At 44.8% G+C, this 12826-nt stretch overlaps 3 protein-coding genes across 3 annotated transcripts; all 3 read right to left on the bottom strand.

Annotated features, from left to right (window-relative positions):
• Positions 1–219: 219 nt before the first annotated feature.
• Positions 220–1785, bottom strand: LEAP2 (liver enriched antimicrobial peptide 2). The gene is made up of 3 exons (XM_032196639.1): positions 1711–1785; positions 1150–1289; positions 220–256 (listed from the first exon to the last, which is right to left on the bottom strand). The coding sequence occupies exons 1-3, from the start codon at positions 1765–1767 to the stop codon at positions 220–222; spliced, it is 234 nt and encodes a 77-aa protein (XP_032052530.1). The 5' UTR covers positions 1768–1785.
• A 4043-nt stretch (positions 1786–5828) lies between these two features.
• On the bottom strand, positions 5829–6887 carry LOC116494806 (cytochrome b-c1 complex subunit 8). The gene is made up of 2 exons (XM_032196894.1): positions 6684–6887; positions 5829–6055 (listed from the first exon to the last, which is right to left on the bottom strand). Exons 1-2 carry the CDS (start codon positions 6835–6837, stop codon positions 5961–5963), a joined length of 249 nt encoding a protein of 82 aa, XP_032052785.1. The 5' UTR covers positions 6838–6887; the 3' UTR covers positions 5829–5960.
• A 3268-nt stretch (positions 6888–10155) lies between these two features.
• Positions 10156–12322, bottom strand: GDF9 (growth differentiation factor 9). The gene is made up of 2 exons (XM_032196611.1): positions 11893–12322; positions 10156–11105 (listed from the first exon to the last, which is right to left on the bottom strand). The coding sequence occupies exons 1-2, from the start codon at positions 12320–12322 to the stop codon at positions 10156–10158; spliced, it is 1380 nt and encodes a 459-aa protein (XP_032052502.1).
• Between the last annotated feature and the right edge of the window lie 504 nt (positions 12323–12826).

Below are 12826 nucleotides of genomic sequence, written 5' to 3'. Positions count from 1 at the left end.
CCAGAGAGTCATCCTCAGGCGTATGCTGCAGAGGTACAGCCTTGGTTACTGAATGCTGTCCAGCTCTTTGAAGTCCTTTTACCAGTTCTTACGGCAGAAATGTCGAATGTGCTTGTTGCTGATTCACTGTCCTAGCTTTTGAACGGTCAATAAATATTTCACAAGTAGAGCGGAGCATTGTTAGCAGTAACAGTGATGGGTGTTCTTCATCATGACAGGTCACTCGGAGGCGGATCTCAGGAAGCAGCGGTTTTTCCTGGAAAACAAACCACCGTCAGGCACTGACAGCTGTGTAGGGCTCCAGCAGGTCTGTCTGTCCTTAGCAGGGCTCAGCTATTACACCAGTGTTTGTACTCAGCTTAACGTGACTCAGTTTGCCTCGATTCATCTTATGTTCTTTGCTTTGCATGGTAACTCCAAAGTACGTATTACCCAGGGCTATATGGCCAGGCTCTAGTGCAAAAAATATACACAACAAAAATGCCTTCCTGTCTATTCATCTTCCTGTAGCTGCTGTTATAGTTCATCCGCGCTAATTGTTAAAACCAAATGGTGCATTTCAGGTGCATGCAGAGTAGGAACCCGACTGTTATTTCCTGTAGTATCTGTGTGTAGATGGATCTATTTTACCCATTTTCCATTTGCTTTCTGGTGTAAGTACAGTAAGTGCCACACAAAATCAGCTTTCAAGCACTAGGCAGTAATTTTAACTAATCACTTTTTATATGTAGTTGGATAACTTATGTTTGCTTTAGTATTTTAGCTTTGAAACAGTGAGCTTCAGTAATCACTTTACAGTGCTTACCATTTTAAGGATGGATTATTATTTAAGGCTTCTAAGTGGCTACCTAAAGCTGTCTGGGACTCTATGGTTGGTTGCCTTTTTTTTTTTTTGAAAAGATGGTTATTCTGGGTTGCAGTGAAACTACAAAGGCCTGTCATCAAGGGCATTTGGACTCTGTTCTGTTTGTACTGCTTACAAAAAAGGTCTAAATCTATTGCTCCATCCATCCCCCTCCTATCTTTTTTTTTTTTTTTTATGCCCAGAATTAATCCCATGTCTTATTTGAATGAGAATAACCGGGAACTTCCTCTCCATAATATAATACCAAGTATTCCTGAGCCTTTCTATTGACCAGGGTTAGTTACCTGCATAGCATTGTAATGCACTCGCTGTTATCCCTGCATGAGGCTCCAATGGGTCTCAGTGAGACTCCTCTCCAGAACGGTGTCATCCGCCTTTGCCTTGTTAGGTGGGGCTGTGGCTGGTGCAGGGAAGCACAGTGCATCTGAAACAGATTGTGGCACAGCTGTCAGGAGCACGCAGCAGCTGTAGGCAGGTGGTCATTTGGATGTTATGGTCAATCATATAAATTTTAAGTGAAAGACTGTAAATCTTTCTTGTTTTCAGATTGTAGAGCGCTCTGTTAAAGTACAATTGCTTATATCCTAACCCTAAAGAAATAATTATAAAAATCAACATTTTTAATTGTCTTGAGAGGGAAGGCAGAATTATTTGCTAAATTACATCTCAGAGCAACCCAGTATTCCCTCTAAGCAGTTAGTTACTTCTTCAGGATGTTGAATCTGCTAAAAAAGCTCTGCTCTTACTTCTGGCTCTGGCAGTTAGTGTTATTCATGTAGCTCCTAACACTTTCCTTCACTGCCTGGCTGTTTGCGCTAGCATTTTAAATAGTTCTCTCTACTTACCTGGCTGAGCAGCAGTGAGCAGAATAAGAAGATTGCCATGACTTTCAAACAGTGCATCTTCACAGTACGGGCTGCTGCTTCGGCTGGAGGAGCAGCTGTGGGCGGAGGAGGTTGGAAGAGCCCTGAATAGAACTTGCCAAGCTTCAGCCAGATTTTTATAGACTTCATTCTCTTATCATTGCATCAGCTGTCAGTCATTACAGGAACAAAGTTCATTTCAGAGCAAGAGGGAATTACAAAGTTAGCATCTACCGAAGCGATCTGGTTCAAGGCCTGTCTATCTAGCTAATGATTTACTCTCCTTCCACTTGTACTTTGTCTGGTCAGCTTACCAGATTTGCCAACTGTTCCTTTTTTTAAAACCTAACACGTTACCAGAACTCCATCCTGCACTTGCAAGCAAAAGGGTGGGTGGCCCAAAGTGTGTGGTAAAGATCAAAAGCCTTATTATAACAACCTTATTTAACTCCTCTGACATTCACAGTATGCGCAGCTCTGGGTTTGCCAGCTGGCAGGTAAGTATTGTCCTACCGAGTTTATTTGGAGCAGCAAATCGTACTTTTGGTTCTGCTTCTCGTTCTTGGTACATGAAAGAATCATAAGCAAGTTACTTCTAACCTGTCTTTCCATGAACGTCGTGCTTAAAAAGTGGATGCAGTACTTTTCATGTGGGTTTTGAAGTGTAAAAAGTGTGTAATTCCTGATAAATCTTAGACCTCTTCTTACAAGGATCCCAGTCTGTAGTTAAAGATGAGCTAGGCAGCTAACCCTAAACGCAGGAGATGGCTGTCAGGACTTTCTGGAGTTGAGTTGCTCCACGTAGCGAGACCATGGTTTCTTTAGACGAGCTGTCTCTGCTGTGGTCTGCCTCTATCTTACAGCACAACTCGGGAGTGGTCTTCTAGAAGCTGCCAACAACAGCTCCCACTGATGGGGACAGATTAGCGTTAATTAGAGGCACTCTTACACTTTTCTGTGGTGAAATGAGAAGAGACTGCAGCAGCCTGGAGGAAATGTTTCAAAAGAACTACACGCTACCTTTCATCTTGCCCAAAGTCTCCGTTCAGACACACACTACTCCCACTTGGTCTCCCGCTGGGAAGTGGGAGAGGTGTTTGTAAGATCACTACTCTGTCGCTGCACCTTGCCAGTACTCCTCCTCCTCCTCGTCTCTGATATTTTATGCATCTGGCTCCCAAATCTGTCCGCGTGTTCTGTATCTGTCAAGGAAATGGTTTATGAGCTTGCAGAGCAACACTACCAGCTCAGCCATGGCAAGCACTGCGTGGAGGCTGGGAGGCACCCTGCTTTGAAAGTTACTTCAAGTGGGAAGATAGCGTATAAAATAATGAGTTGTTTTAGCTAAATTATAAATCTAAATATGAAAGCAACAGACTACATTTTCTGTGATTGCTTAACGTGGACGTATAAGTGCCAGCGTGGAAGGCAAGTTACTGAGATTAAGATAATGCCTGCCATGTTGTCAGGTTCCTGCCTACGGATGATTACCCCTTAGACCAAATTTCACTGGGATTAAATAAAATCTCTTTGCAGCATATCACCTGCAAGCTATTATTGGAAGAGTTATTCCTTTTCTGGGGCTCCTTACTGTTTCCCTGTTTGTCTTACTTCCTTGTGGGAAGGAATCAAACCCCTTCTTCATTTCACCTTCCTTGTGTTCACACAGGGAAGGAAATGAGACAGTAAATAATTGCAGATCAAATAACAGAACTGGAATGTTTCTTTTACATCTGGCTGTGAATTTCTCAATTGTTTTTCCCATTAAGTCCTTTCCTTCCATGCATGTGAGTTCTAATTTCTGCTGTCTCTCTAGGCACTGTAGTAGAACAGAGACGAGAAAAGAAACAGTGGTAGTCTTGGCTGCGTATTTGGAGCACAGGATGTGAAATGACAGCTCAGCTCTGACAGCCGTGTCCTCAGTAAGTCATTGTTCCTCAGCTTTTTTGGCTAGCTAAGATTAGTGCTGTGTGATGATGTGTCAAAACTGTTGTGTGTCCTAGGTTACTAACAGTGTCAGCTTGTAGTTACAGATGCCTTTGAAGCAGCAATCTGTTTATTCTGTGCAAGAAAATTAAAAAAAAAAATTGGACTGCTTGTTTCCATGTATGCAAATCCAGTGCAGTTCACTTTCTACCGCTGGCTACTCAGAAGCCAAAGCAAAAATGTTGGTTTAAACAACACCACCAAAAAAAAATAAATAAAAAAATTGCTGCTTTGCACTCCTAATATTTAGCAAAGGGACAATAGAAATAATTGGATGATTAAGATGGTAGCCCGCTGTCTCCTATTTGCCAGTACGAAGCCACGGCCCCCTTGAACATTTAGCAGAGGGAGAACAGAAACAGATGAGATTGGGAAACTCAAACACGGCGTTCAGACGCTGAAACAGCCCTGAGCCCAACGCCCCGATGCCACGCAGCGGGCAGGAGCCATCGCTGCTGGCAGCGTGTGGAAATGCCAGGTTCTGCATCTCTGCCGCGCCGGCTGGACCCAGGGGCAGCTCGGGGCTGAAGCCCTGCAAGCTGAGGCCACCTCGGGGGGGTTGCGACAGGCGCTGCGGCCGTGGGAGCAGGCAGGAAGCAGCCCCCGTCCTGCTGGCACTGCGGCAGGGGCCAGCTGCCCATGGTGCTTGCGGGGCTGCAGCGCCGTGGGTAAACTCGGCGGCAGGGGCTGAACGTGCCACGGTGTTTACAGGAGCCTGGCAGCCGGCGAGGCCAGAGGTCAGCTGTCTGTGAACGGGGGCAGAGACCGCATCGCAGAGGCTGCGAGGAGCGGCGCAGCCTCTAGGGTTCCGGAGAGGGATTGAGGAAGTACTGAGGCTGTACCAAGCCTACGAGTCCTGTTATTTAGGCTACAAGCGGCTGCCGGTGCTCTTTGGGGCTAAGTAGGATGCAAATAAGAGTTGTGAGCAGAGCCTGCCTCGGGACATCTTTGCCACCTCCCAGCTGCAGCCAGTTCAATGCTCCCGTCTTGCTCAGGCTGCCTGCACAGCACCGCTGAGCCAAAGCAGCTCGAAGCACGGGCTGCTTGTGGTGCAGCGGGAGCACTGGTACTACTCCCGGTCACGGCAGCCTCTGACTGTGCTCGAGTACAAAACCATAAAGCATTTGACTGCACGATTTGCATGCCCCCAGCTTCCTGAAGTGAGGCCGAGCATCTTTGTATTCCCAGACGGCTCAGCCCTGAGCCCGCAGAGCACCTACCCCCGGAGAACGTCACTCTCCCTCTGCAGATAAGATAAATGCTCAGTACCAGCTACGGGACTAGCACAACAGGGAGATAAATGAGTTACTTTGCTTGCAGCACGAGCTTGAGACAATCAGCTCAAGACTAAGGGAAAAAAAAAGATAAAGAACTGAGCCAAACGGTCTGGCCTGGGGAGAGCAAAGGGTGTCACACTTAATGCTAGGGGGTGAATTTCCTAGGCACAGATTTAAAAGCAAACAGTAGCAATAAAGCTCCTGAGATCACCCTCAGGTGTCAAAATAATCTTTTTTTTCTCCTTGTAGTTCCCACGAAGAAGCTTCTAATTCGGCTCGTTAACACTAAGCAGCCAGCAGAATGGCAGCTTATCGTGCGATTAACGTTAATAAAGATGATAACCAGGTAGGTGTATGCGGGGCAGAGTCCACGCTCAGCTCCGAGCCGTCAGCCAGCTCATGCAGTTTTGGGCAGTATCAGATGGGCTGTTTGTTTTCTCATGGGTATCACGGCTGGAACGATTCTATTTCAAGCAAAAAGTGGCTGGAGAGGGAAAGATCAAGGGATCAAAGAGCTTACCCTGAGCTGTCATTTCTAACCAAGGAGAGCTGAACACAGCCCTTGCTACGCTAACTAGACTGGGAAGTGTCTCAAAGAAACGGGAGGCAAAGAGCCTGGAAAGTAAAGTAAAAAGTAAAATAAAAATTAAAAAGTAAATTAAAAAGTAAAAAGTAAAGTAAAAAGTAAAGTAAAAAGTAAAGTAAAAAGTAAAGTAAAAAGTAAAGTAAAGTAGTTTGAGCACAGGGTACCTTAACCTGATCATCCCTTTGTACAGAGTGAACCAGAGACATTTCATACGACTCATCTCAACACGCAAAGCCACGGGCTTCACACAGTCATGAGACAAAGTTAAAGTTTATTAGCCAGCACTTTATCTCCCCGTCATCCCAATCACATGAACTCGCTTAGCAACAGGACGCCGATAACGCGGCGCTAACATCTCCGCTGACATCTCCTCGTGGCGCTGGCTACTTGTCGTTCTCGTAGTCGGCGGGGTTCTTCCTCTTCAGCCTCTCGAACTCCTGCATGCCCCAGGAGTACAGGAGGTAGGCGCCCACGAAGGCTGCAAAGAGAGGAGAGCGCTGAGGATGGCGAGGGGGGAGGCAAAGCTGCGCCAGGCTGGCTCACGAGACACCTGGTACAAACCCTCCCTGTTCCCCCATCCTTCCCCAGTCCCCTTTGGCCTCCCTTTTCCCCCTCTGGCCTTCCCCAATCCTTCCTGTTCCCCCCCAGCCTCCCCTAGTCCCTCCCATTCCTCCCCCCCGACTCTCCCAGTCCCCCTCAGCCTGCTCCAGTCCCCCTATTCCCTCCCAGCCCCTCCCATTCTCCCTTAGCCTCCCCCCCCAATCCCTACGACCTCCCCCAGGCCCTCTCATTCCCCCCCAGCCTCTCCTGGCCTCCCCCAGCCCCCCCAATTCCCCTCCCAGCCTCCCCCATTTCCCCCAGTCCCCCTCAGCCTCCCCCACCCCCTCCCCTTCACCTCCAGCCCCTCCCATTCCCCCCCCAGCCTCCCCCTGTCCCCTTAACCCCCCTGAGTCCCCCCCCACCCTCTCCCCTTCCCTCTCAGCCTCCCCCATTCCCCCCCAATTCCCCTCCCAGCCTCCCCCATTTCCCCTGATCCCCCCCTAACCCCCTCACCACCCCCCCCAATCCCCCTCAGGCCTCCCCCTCAGCCCCCCCCCAGTACTCACGGGGCACCACCTTGAAGACCTGCGAGCTGAAACGCCGCCACACGTTGGGCAGCCCGTGCGACAGCACGTTGGGGAAGGCTCGCTGCTCGAAGGGCGACAGGCTGTAGGTGACGACGTGCCGCACCCGCGCCAGGTTCCCGAAGTGCCGGCCCATGGCGGTGTCACCTTGGCGACCGCCGCCTTGGCCGCCTCGCCGCCCGGAAGCGGAAGCGGCATCGGAGATGCCGCTTCCGCTTCCGGGCGGCGCGGCGGCTGCGCGGGAGGATCCCCCCCCCCCCCTCAAGGGGGTGTCTGTCCTCCCCCAAAATGTCCGGGTGGAGTAAAAAAAAAAGACAAAGTAAAAAAAAGTAAAAAAAAAAAAAAAAAAAAAAAAAAAGTAAAAAAAAAAAAGTAAAGACAGACAAAAAGTAAAGTAAAAAAAAAAAGTAAAGAAAAAGTAAAAAAAGAAAAAAAAAAGTAAAAAAAAAAGTAAAGTAAAAATAAAAAAGAAAGACAAAGTAAAAAAAAGTAAAAAAAAAAAAGTAAAAAAAAAGTAAAGACAAGCAAAAAGTAAAAAAAAAAGTAAAGAAAGACAAAGTAAAAAAAAAAAGTAAAAAAAAAAAAGTAAGGACAGACAAAAAGTAAAGTAAAAAAAGTAAAGTAAGAAAGACAAAGTAAAAAAAAGTAAAAGTAAAAAAATAAAGGTAAAAAAAAAGACAAAGGTAAAAAAAACATCGAGTGACGTCACGATGAAAACACGAAGTGATGTTGCCACAGTAAAAAAAAACACACCAAATGACATTGTGATAATCAACACCAAGCGATGTTGCAACAATAATAAATGTTAAATGATGTTGACACAGTAAAAATCACTGATCTTGCTGCAATTTTATAAATGAGGCAAAAGAATAATGTGAAGGCGGTGCGCGCATACCCTCACAGATGTAAATCTTGCACAAACTGCCCCGTGGAAAACACTGCGTGATGTTGGCACAGTAAAAAGCAAACAAACACTAAACGATATTGCCACAATTTTATAAGTGAAGCAGAATAATAACATGAAGGCCGTGAGCACATCCCCTCACAGATGTAAATCTTCCCCAAAATGCCACGTGGAAAACACTAAATTATGTTGCCACTATAAGCAAACAAACAAACAAACAAAAAAACACACTAAGTGATGTTGCCACAGTAAACTAAATAAATAAATAAATAAACTTACCGCAATTTTTTGAGACAAAATAATAATGTGAAGGCTGTGAGTGCATCCCCTCACAGATGTAAATCTTCCCCAAAATGCCACGTGGAAAACACTAAATTATGTTGCCACTATAAGCAAACAAACAAACAAACAAAAAAACACACTAAGTGATGTTGCCACAGTAAACTAAATAAATAAATAAATAAACTTACCGCAATTTTTTGAGACAAAATAATAACATGAAGGCCGTGAGCACATCCCCTCACAGATGTAAATCTTCCCCAAAATGCCACGTGGAAAACACTAAATTATGTTGCCACTATAAGCAAACAAACAAACAAACAAAAAAACACACTAAGTGATGTTGCCACAGTAAACTAAATAAATAAATAAATAAACTTACCGCAATTTTTTGAGACAAAATAATAATGTGAAGGCTGTGAGTGCATCCCCTCACAGATGTAAATCCTCCCCAAAATGCCGTATGGAAAAAGAAACACTAAGTGACACTGGCACAATAAAAAACACTAAATGACATTGGCACAACGAAGAACACTAAATGATGGTGCCACAGTTTTATAAATGAGACAAAATAATAATGTGAAGGGACGCGGTTTTAAACACAAAAGCATTTGGTGAGGCTGAATTCCCCCAGTTTGAAAGGGGGTAGTGGGAGCAACGCTCACTAGGCAGGGAAGCTTCTTTTACACCAATCAAGCCCAATGTTGACCTGGGCTGGGATTTTGTTTGACACCAAGGTTTTTGCCTTGAGCTCTTGGTGTTTTCCAGCCGCACCTCTGATCAGAGCCAAAGCAAGCACTATTTTTAGGTAGCAGCCCCAGTCAGAGGCCTCCTTTGGTGGAAGTTATGTGACCGCTCACCAGGCAGCGTTGTGCCTCCACAGGGTACTCCAGAAGGCATACTCCTCACTCACAGAAGCACCACAGCAGCACCGACTGGTTCACATCTAGGAGGGGAAGCACTGCCCGTGTCGTGTCACAGCACTGGGAAGTCACACACAGCCCCTCGGGTTCAGGCCTTTCTCCGCCAGGCTGAGTTCCCAAGCCCTTGGGTGCTGCACGGGTCAGGCTTTAACATTAGGGTCCAGTAGGAAGTCAGGGACTTTATGCATTAATACATTTGGAAGCCCTTTTAAAGGCTAGTCTTCGCAATTTAAAGAAAAACAAGAACCACACAAGACAGTGTTACACTACATCCTTCCGTTAAAAATCCACATCAAAGCTGTCTTTTGTGTGAGCCTCATCTTAGCATGGGTCCCAAAACCAAAACAAGCGTTTTGAGCAAAATTCTTGTAACTAGAAAAATCTAGGAGAAAACACGTTAGTCTTGGTGAAGCTTTTGTTTAAAAACATAAAGAATTAAGGTGCTGTTACCTACACTCTTGCTGTGAGAGGAAATGAAGCTATGGCCCTACATCTTCACACCTCATATCAGACTACTAGACTTTTACCAGCATTTAAATAAACTAATTTAATAGCCTCCTAAAGGCCTTTAAATGACAGTGTTGAACATTTCCACATATCTCAGAAGCGTGTGGCAGCATAGTTTTACATGTAGAATCCCATACCCTAACACCATGACCAGCCTGTATATTGTGCTAAAAAACAGATCAAGATTTCTCAATAGCATATCTGTAAGCTGTTGCATGTTTGTGTTCAAATAGTTCAGTGATTTATTTTTTTTAATCTCTTTAAATTCTTACCATCCATTGGTGAGAAAGCTTGAGGAGCATGACAGAAGAAAAGCAAGGGACAGCCTGATAACTTTTCTTTTTTAAACAGAACTGCAGGGAACAGTTGTCTTCTTGCTAGGGGAATTAGAAAAAAGGTGTTAGGGAAAAGAGTGAGAAACCGAGAAAGTAATTTTTTTAATATTAGAGTCTTCCCTCTTTCCTTAGAGGCTTGCCAGAAATATCATTACAACATTACATATTGAGGAAGACTAGCAGGCACTGAGCTTAAGTGGTATGCATGATAGGCATTTATTTCCTTTTTTTTTTTTTAATCTATAACAAAACAGCTTAAAATAGGCATCTGGTAGTTGAAATCTTTCATATTTTAAATGCAAGATTATTCCAATAAAAAGATATTTACATTTAATTTCACATTGTAGAAAAGTTGAGTGGCTACAAAAATAAGTGCTATTATGTAAACACCTACTAATCACATGCTAAATCCTGACCGATTTTAAAGAACTGTTAGACAAATGCTGCAGGTATTCTGATAATTCAAAATACCCAAGCTAAGTGTAAAATGAATTAGGATTCACCCACTACCGACAAGTGCACTTAGTAGCTATCATATCTTCATATTCTTTGTAGACTATGGAGCCGTCGGGCTCTATCGTTAGCACGCTCAGTGGGCTGTACTCAGCAGGAACACAAGAGGGCTTCGGAACAGACGAGTCCAATTTCTCATATATTAAGTTCTGCACCATCGTATGCACAGGAGAGCCGTAACGGTGCCCCACGACCCTCGGACAGTCCCCTTTGCAATACTGAGGGCTGTATCTGTGTGGCGCTATTATCCATTTGTCCCATTTTAGCTGGCTGAAACTCAGACGGAAGCTGTGAAGCTCACACTCATTTTGAGGAAACAGAAATTGTTTGAAATATTCACTCAAATTGTAAGGTGGAGTTGCTGGAGCTTCGTTCAGGTTCTCATCTCTTCGACGCCGAGAGGCCCTTTTACTTTGAGGATTCTCTCTTCTTTCGTCATCGATAATATCAGCCAGCAGACTGCTCCTTTGCCTGGGCCGCACTGGGTTTTTCCTTCTACGTCTAAGTGAGTTCCACCTGTGATAAGCTTGCTCACTGGTATCATTTAAGTAAAGGAGAAGAGAAGGGGGAACCAGAGCCATATTAATATAACTGTCCTGTTCAGTGCCATGTTGTGGATCACCCATCAGACAAGTGAAGTTCACAGCCATATGAATATTCCTCCTGTTAGTAGCAATTAGAGGCTGGAGAAAAGAAGTCACGTCAATCTCCACCCACTTGCGTTTTCTAACTTCAAAGTGCAGGCTAAAAGCTACAGCGTGAGAAACACTGGGACATACTTGGCTAGAAAAATCATGCTCCTTAACAGACAAGTGGCACATGCATGTAAAGGAAGAAGTGGGAACAGATGTGTCAAATGAATAGAGCAAGACAGACTTGAGTAAGTGCTCTAGAGCAGTAACACGATCCAGGTTGAAGAGCAAATCCCCCGAGTGAAGGTCTCCTGAGAAGGGAAACAAAATTTTGCAGTTACTGTACCTCAATTTGCCATGAAGACATACATACTGAAGTTGGTTCAGATTCAGGCTACTACTTTAACTATTGCTGTATTTAGGATATGTAATCATGCAATTAACTGACAGTGTATTTTTAAAGCAGTAGACTATACTATGCCAGGAAATTTTAGCCATAGACATTTTTTAACCAATCCTCAACCTCAAAGTGCTATTACTGTGTATGAGCGTGATGTTTGTGTTCTAGGTTATCTGGCTGTCCCAGTGGAGGAATCCAAGTCAGGAAAACTCAGACAACTCATCACCAGTCACGTAAGTAGAATTAGAGGCCAAGGATTTGGTTATGATTCTTTCCTAGGGAAAGCACAAGGCAAGGAGAAAGAGTCATCCTGTAGCAGGGTTCTTGTGCTATAGGCATTGGAAGGGAACATAATGCCCTTCCTAGCCACTTTTTCCTTGATTTCTTATGTTGTTTAGAGCTGATTATAAAATTTCCTCTAACCAGAGGAAAAACGTGGTAGGCAGAAACATCAATATGATCTTAACCACAGTACCTTTTCTGTGTCAGCTCCCAGACTATGGGGAAGTCTTTGTCTAATGCCATTTAAAGAGAAGCACATTACAAAGAGCTTGCACAGTTTAAGAGAAGAGCCATCAGCATTAAAACAGCAACAACTAACAGAGTACGATATTTTTCTGCTATACTGCAGGCATAGAACGTGCCAAAATTAACCCCAACCAGCTGAACCTTTGAAGTTCAGGTCACTGCACACCTACCTGTCATTAGGTCCCTGTGGCTGTGCTTGCATTCCGAACACGGGGTGAAGAGTCGAACAGTGTTATAGAGGTGGCTTTTGTTGGCCTTGGGGATTCCCTCCTTGGTAGCAGACATCTTATAGAGCCTCTTCATGTACCTGAGGGCTCTGGAGTCTGGCTGTAGCCTCGGGGCCTCGCTTTCCCAGCTCTGGCGTCCCTGGTCAGACAGCACCTTGAGAAGGGGTGGCAGGAGGGCATATCCACGTCTCACACCTTTTGGCAGCCTCAACAATGGGTTTAGCTCACTGGTGGCATCCTCAGGAGCTACCAATAACCCAGAGATCCTGTCAGATACTGCACTGTCCCTGGAGCGGGGGGCACACTGTATGCTAGAAGAAAGCCAGTGAATATAGCAATAGAAACAAACACAAATCCTCCAGGTACCCTCCATACTTCTTAGGGCTACAGCCAAAAAAAACACCTCCACTAAAATATTCAAGAAAAAAAGAGTCTGTGAGCGTGAGCCCTTATATATGTTGCAGCTGTGGCATGGGAGGGAGGTTTCTTTCTCATTAGAAACCGAGGAGGAAGACCTGCAGCTGGCTGCGGAGCCCACATGCTTGTTTGCATTCAGGGTAGAGTTGCTGCACATGAGAGCATTTTGTAAGCAAAATCCTTACTCTCAGCGTAAACCTTTCTCACGTGGTAAATGGCAATACAAGAGCGTTCGTTTATCAGCCTCCAGAGGGAGCCGGGGAGACAAGCTAATACTGGCCAGTCTAACTGAATGCCTGTTATTTGCACAAATTTTGATATTTGCGAGTTAACTGTTAAGAAAATGTCAGTAATAATGCTAATTATCATCGCTAAGTATATCTAAAATGTTAAATATTATTGTCATCAGTAATAATAAGATAACAAAAAAAGAGTTAAACTGGTTTTCATTTGCTGTTAA

The sequence above is a fragment of the Aythya fuligula genome, chromosome 14 (assembly GCF_009819795.1).
Source record: "Aythya fuligula isolate bAytFul2 chromosome 14, bAytFul2.pri, whole genome shotgun sequence".
Taxonomy (NCBI): Eukaryota; Metazoa; Chordata; class Aves; order Anseriformes; family Anatidae; genus Aythya; species Aythya fuligula.
The sequence above is the reverse complement of the archived record's forward strand: the minus strand, read 5'-3'. Positions and strand labels throughout refer to the sequence as shown.

What these genes read in the sequence shown, in the direction of transcription:
- LEAP2 (XM_032196639.1), bottom strand. Translation starts at nt 1,767, where the DNA reads ATGCACTGTTTGAAAGTCATGGCAATCTTCTTATTCTGCTCACTGCTG. An exon ending in GCTCACTGCTGCTCAGCCAG is followed by an intron (nt 1,290 to 1,710) that starts GTAAGTAGAGAG and finishes AATCTGTTTCAG; the next exon opens with ATGCACTGTGCTTCCCTGCA. An exon ending in TGCATTACAATGCTATGCAG is followed by an intron (nt 257 to 1,149) that starts GTAACTAACCCT and finishes TTTGTTTTCCAG; the next exon opens with GAAAAACCGCTGCTTCCTGA.
- LOC116494806 (XM_032196894.1), bottom strand. Translation starts at nt 6,837, where the DNA reads ATGGGCCGGCACTTCGGGAACCTGGCGCGGGTGCGGCACGTCGTCACC. An exon ending in GGTCTTCAAGGTGGTGCCCC is followed by an intron (nt 6,056 to 6,683) that starts GTGAGTACTGGG and finishes CTCTCTTTGCAG; the next exon opens with CCTTCGTGGGCGCCTACCTC.
- GDF9 (XM_032196611.1), bottom strand. Translation starts at nt 12,322, where the DNA reads ATGGAGGGTACCTGGAGGATTTGTGTTTGTTTCTATTGCTATATTCAC. An exon ending in CCACAGGGACCTAATGACAG is followed by an intron (nt 11,106 to 11,892) that starts GTAGGTGTGCAG and finishes TTCCCTTCTCAG; the next exon opens with GAGACCTTCACTCGGGGGAT.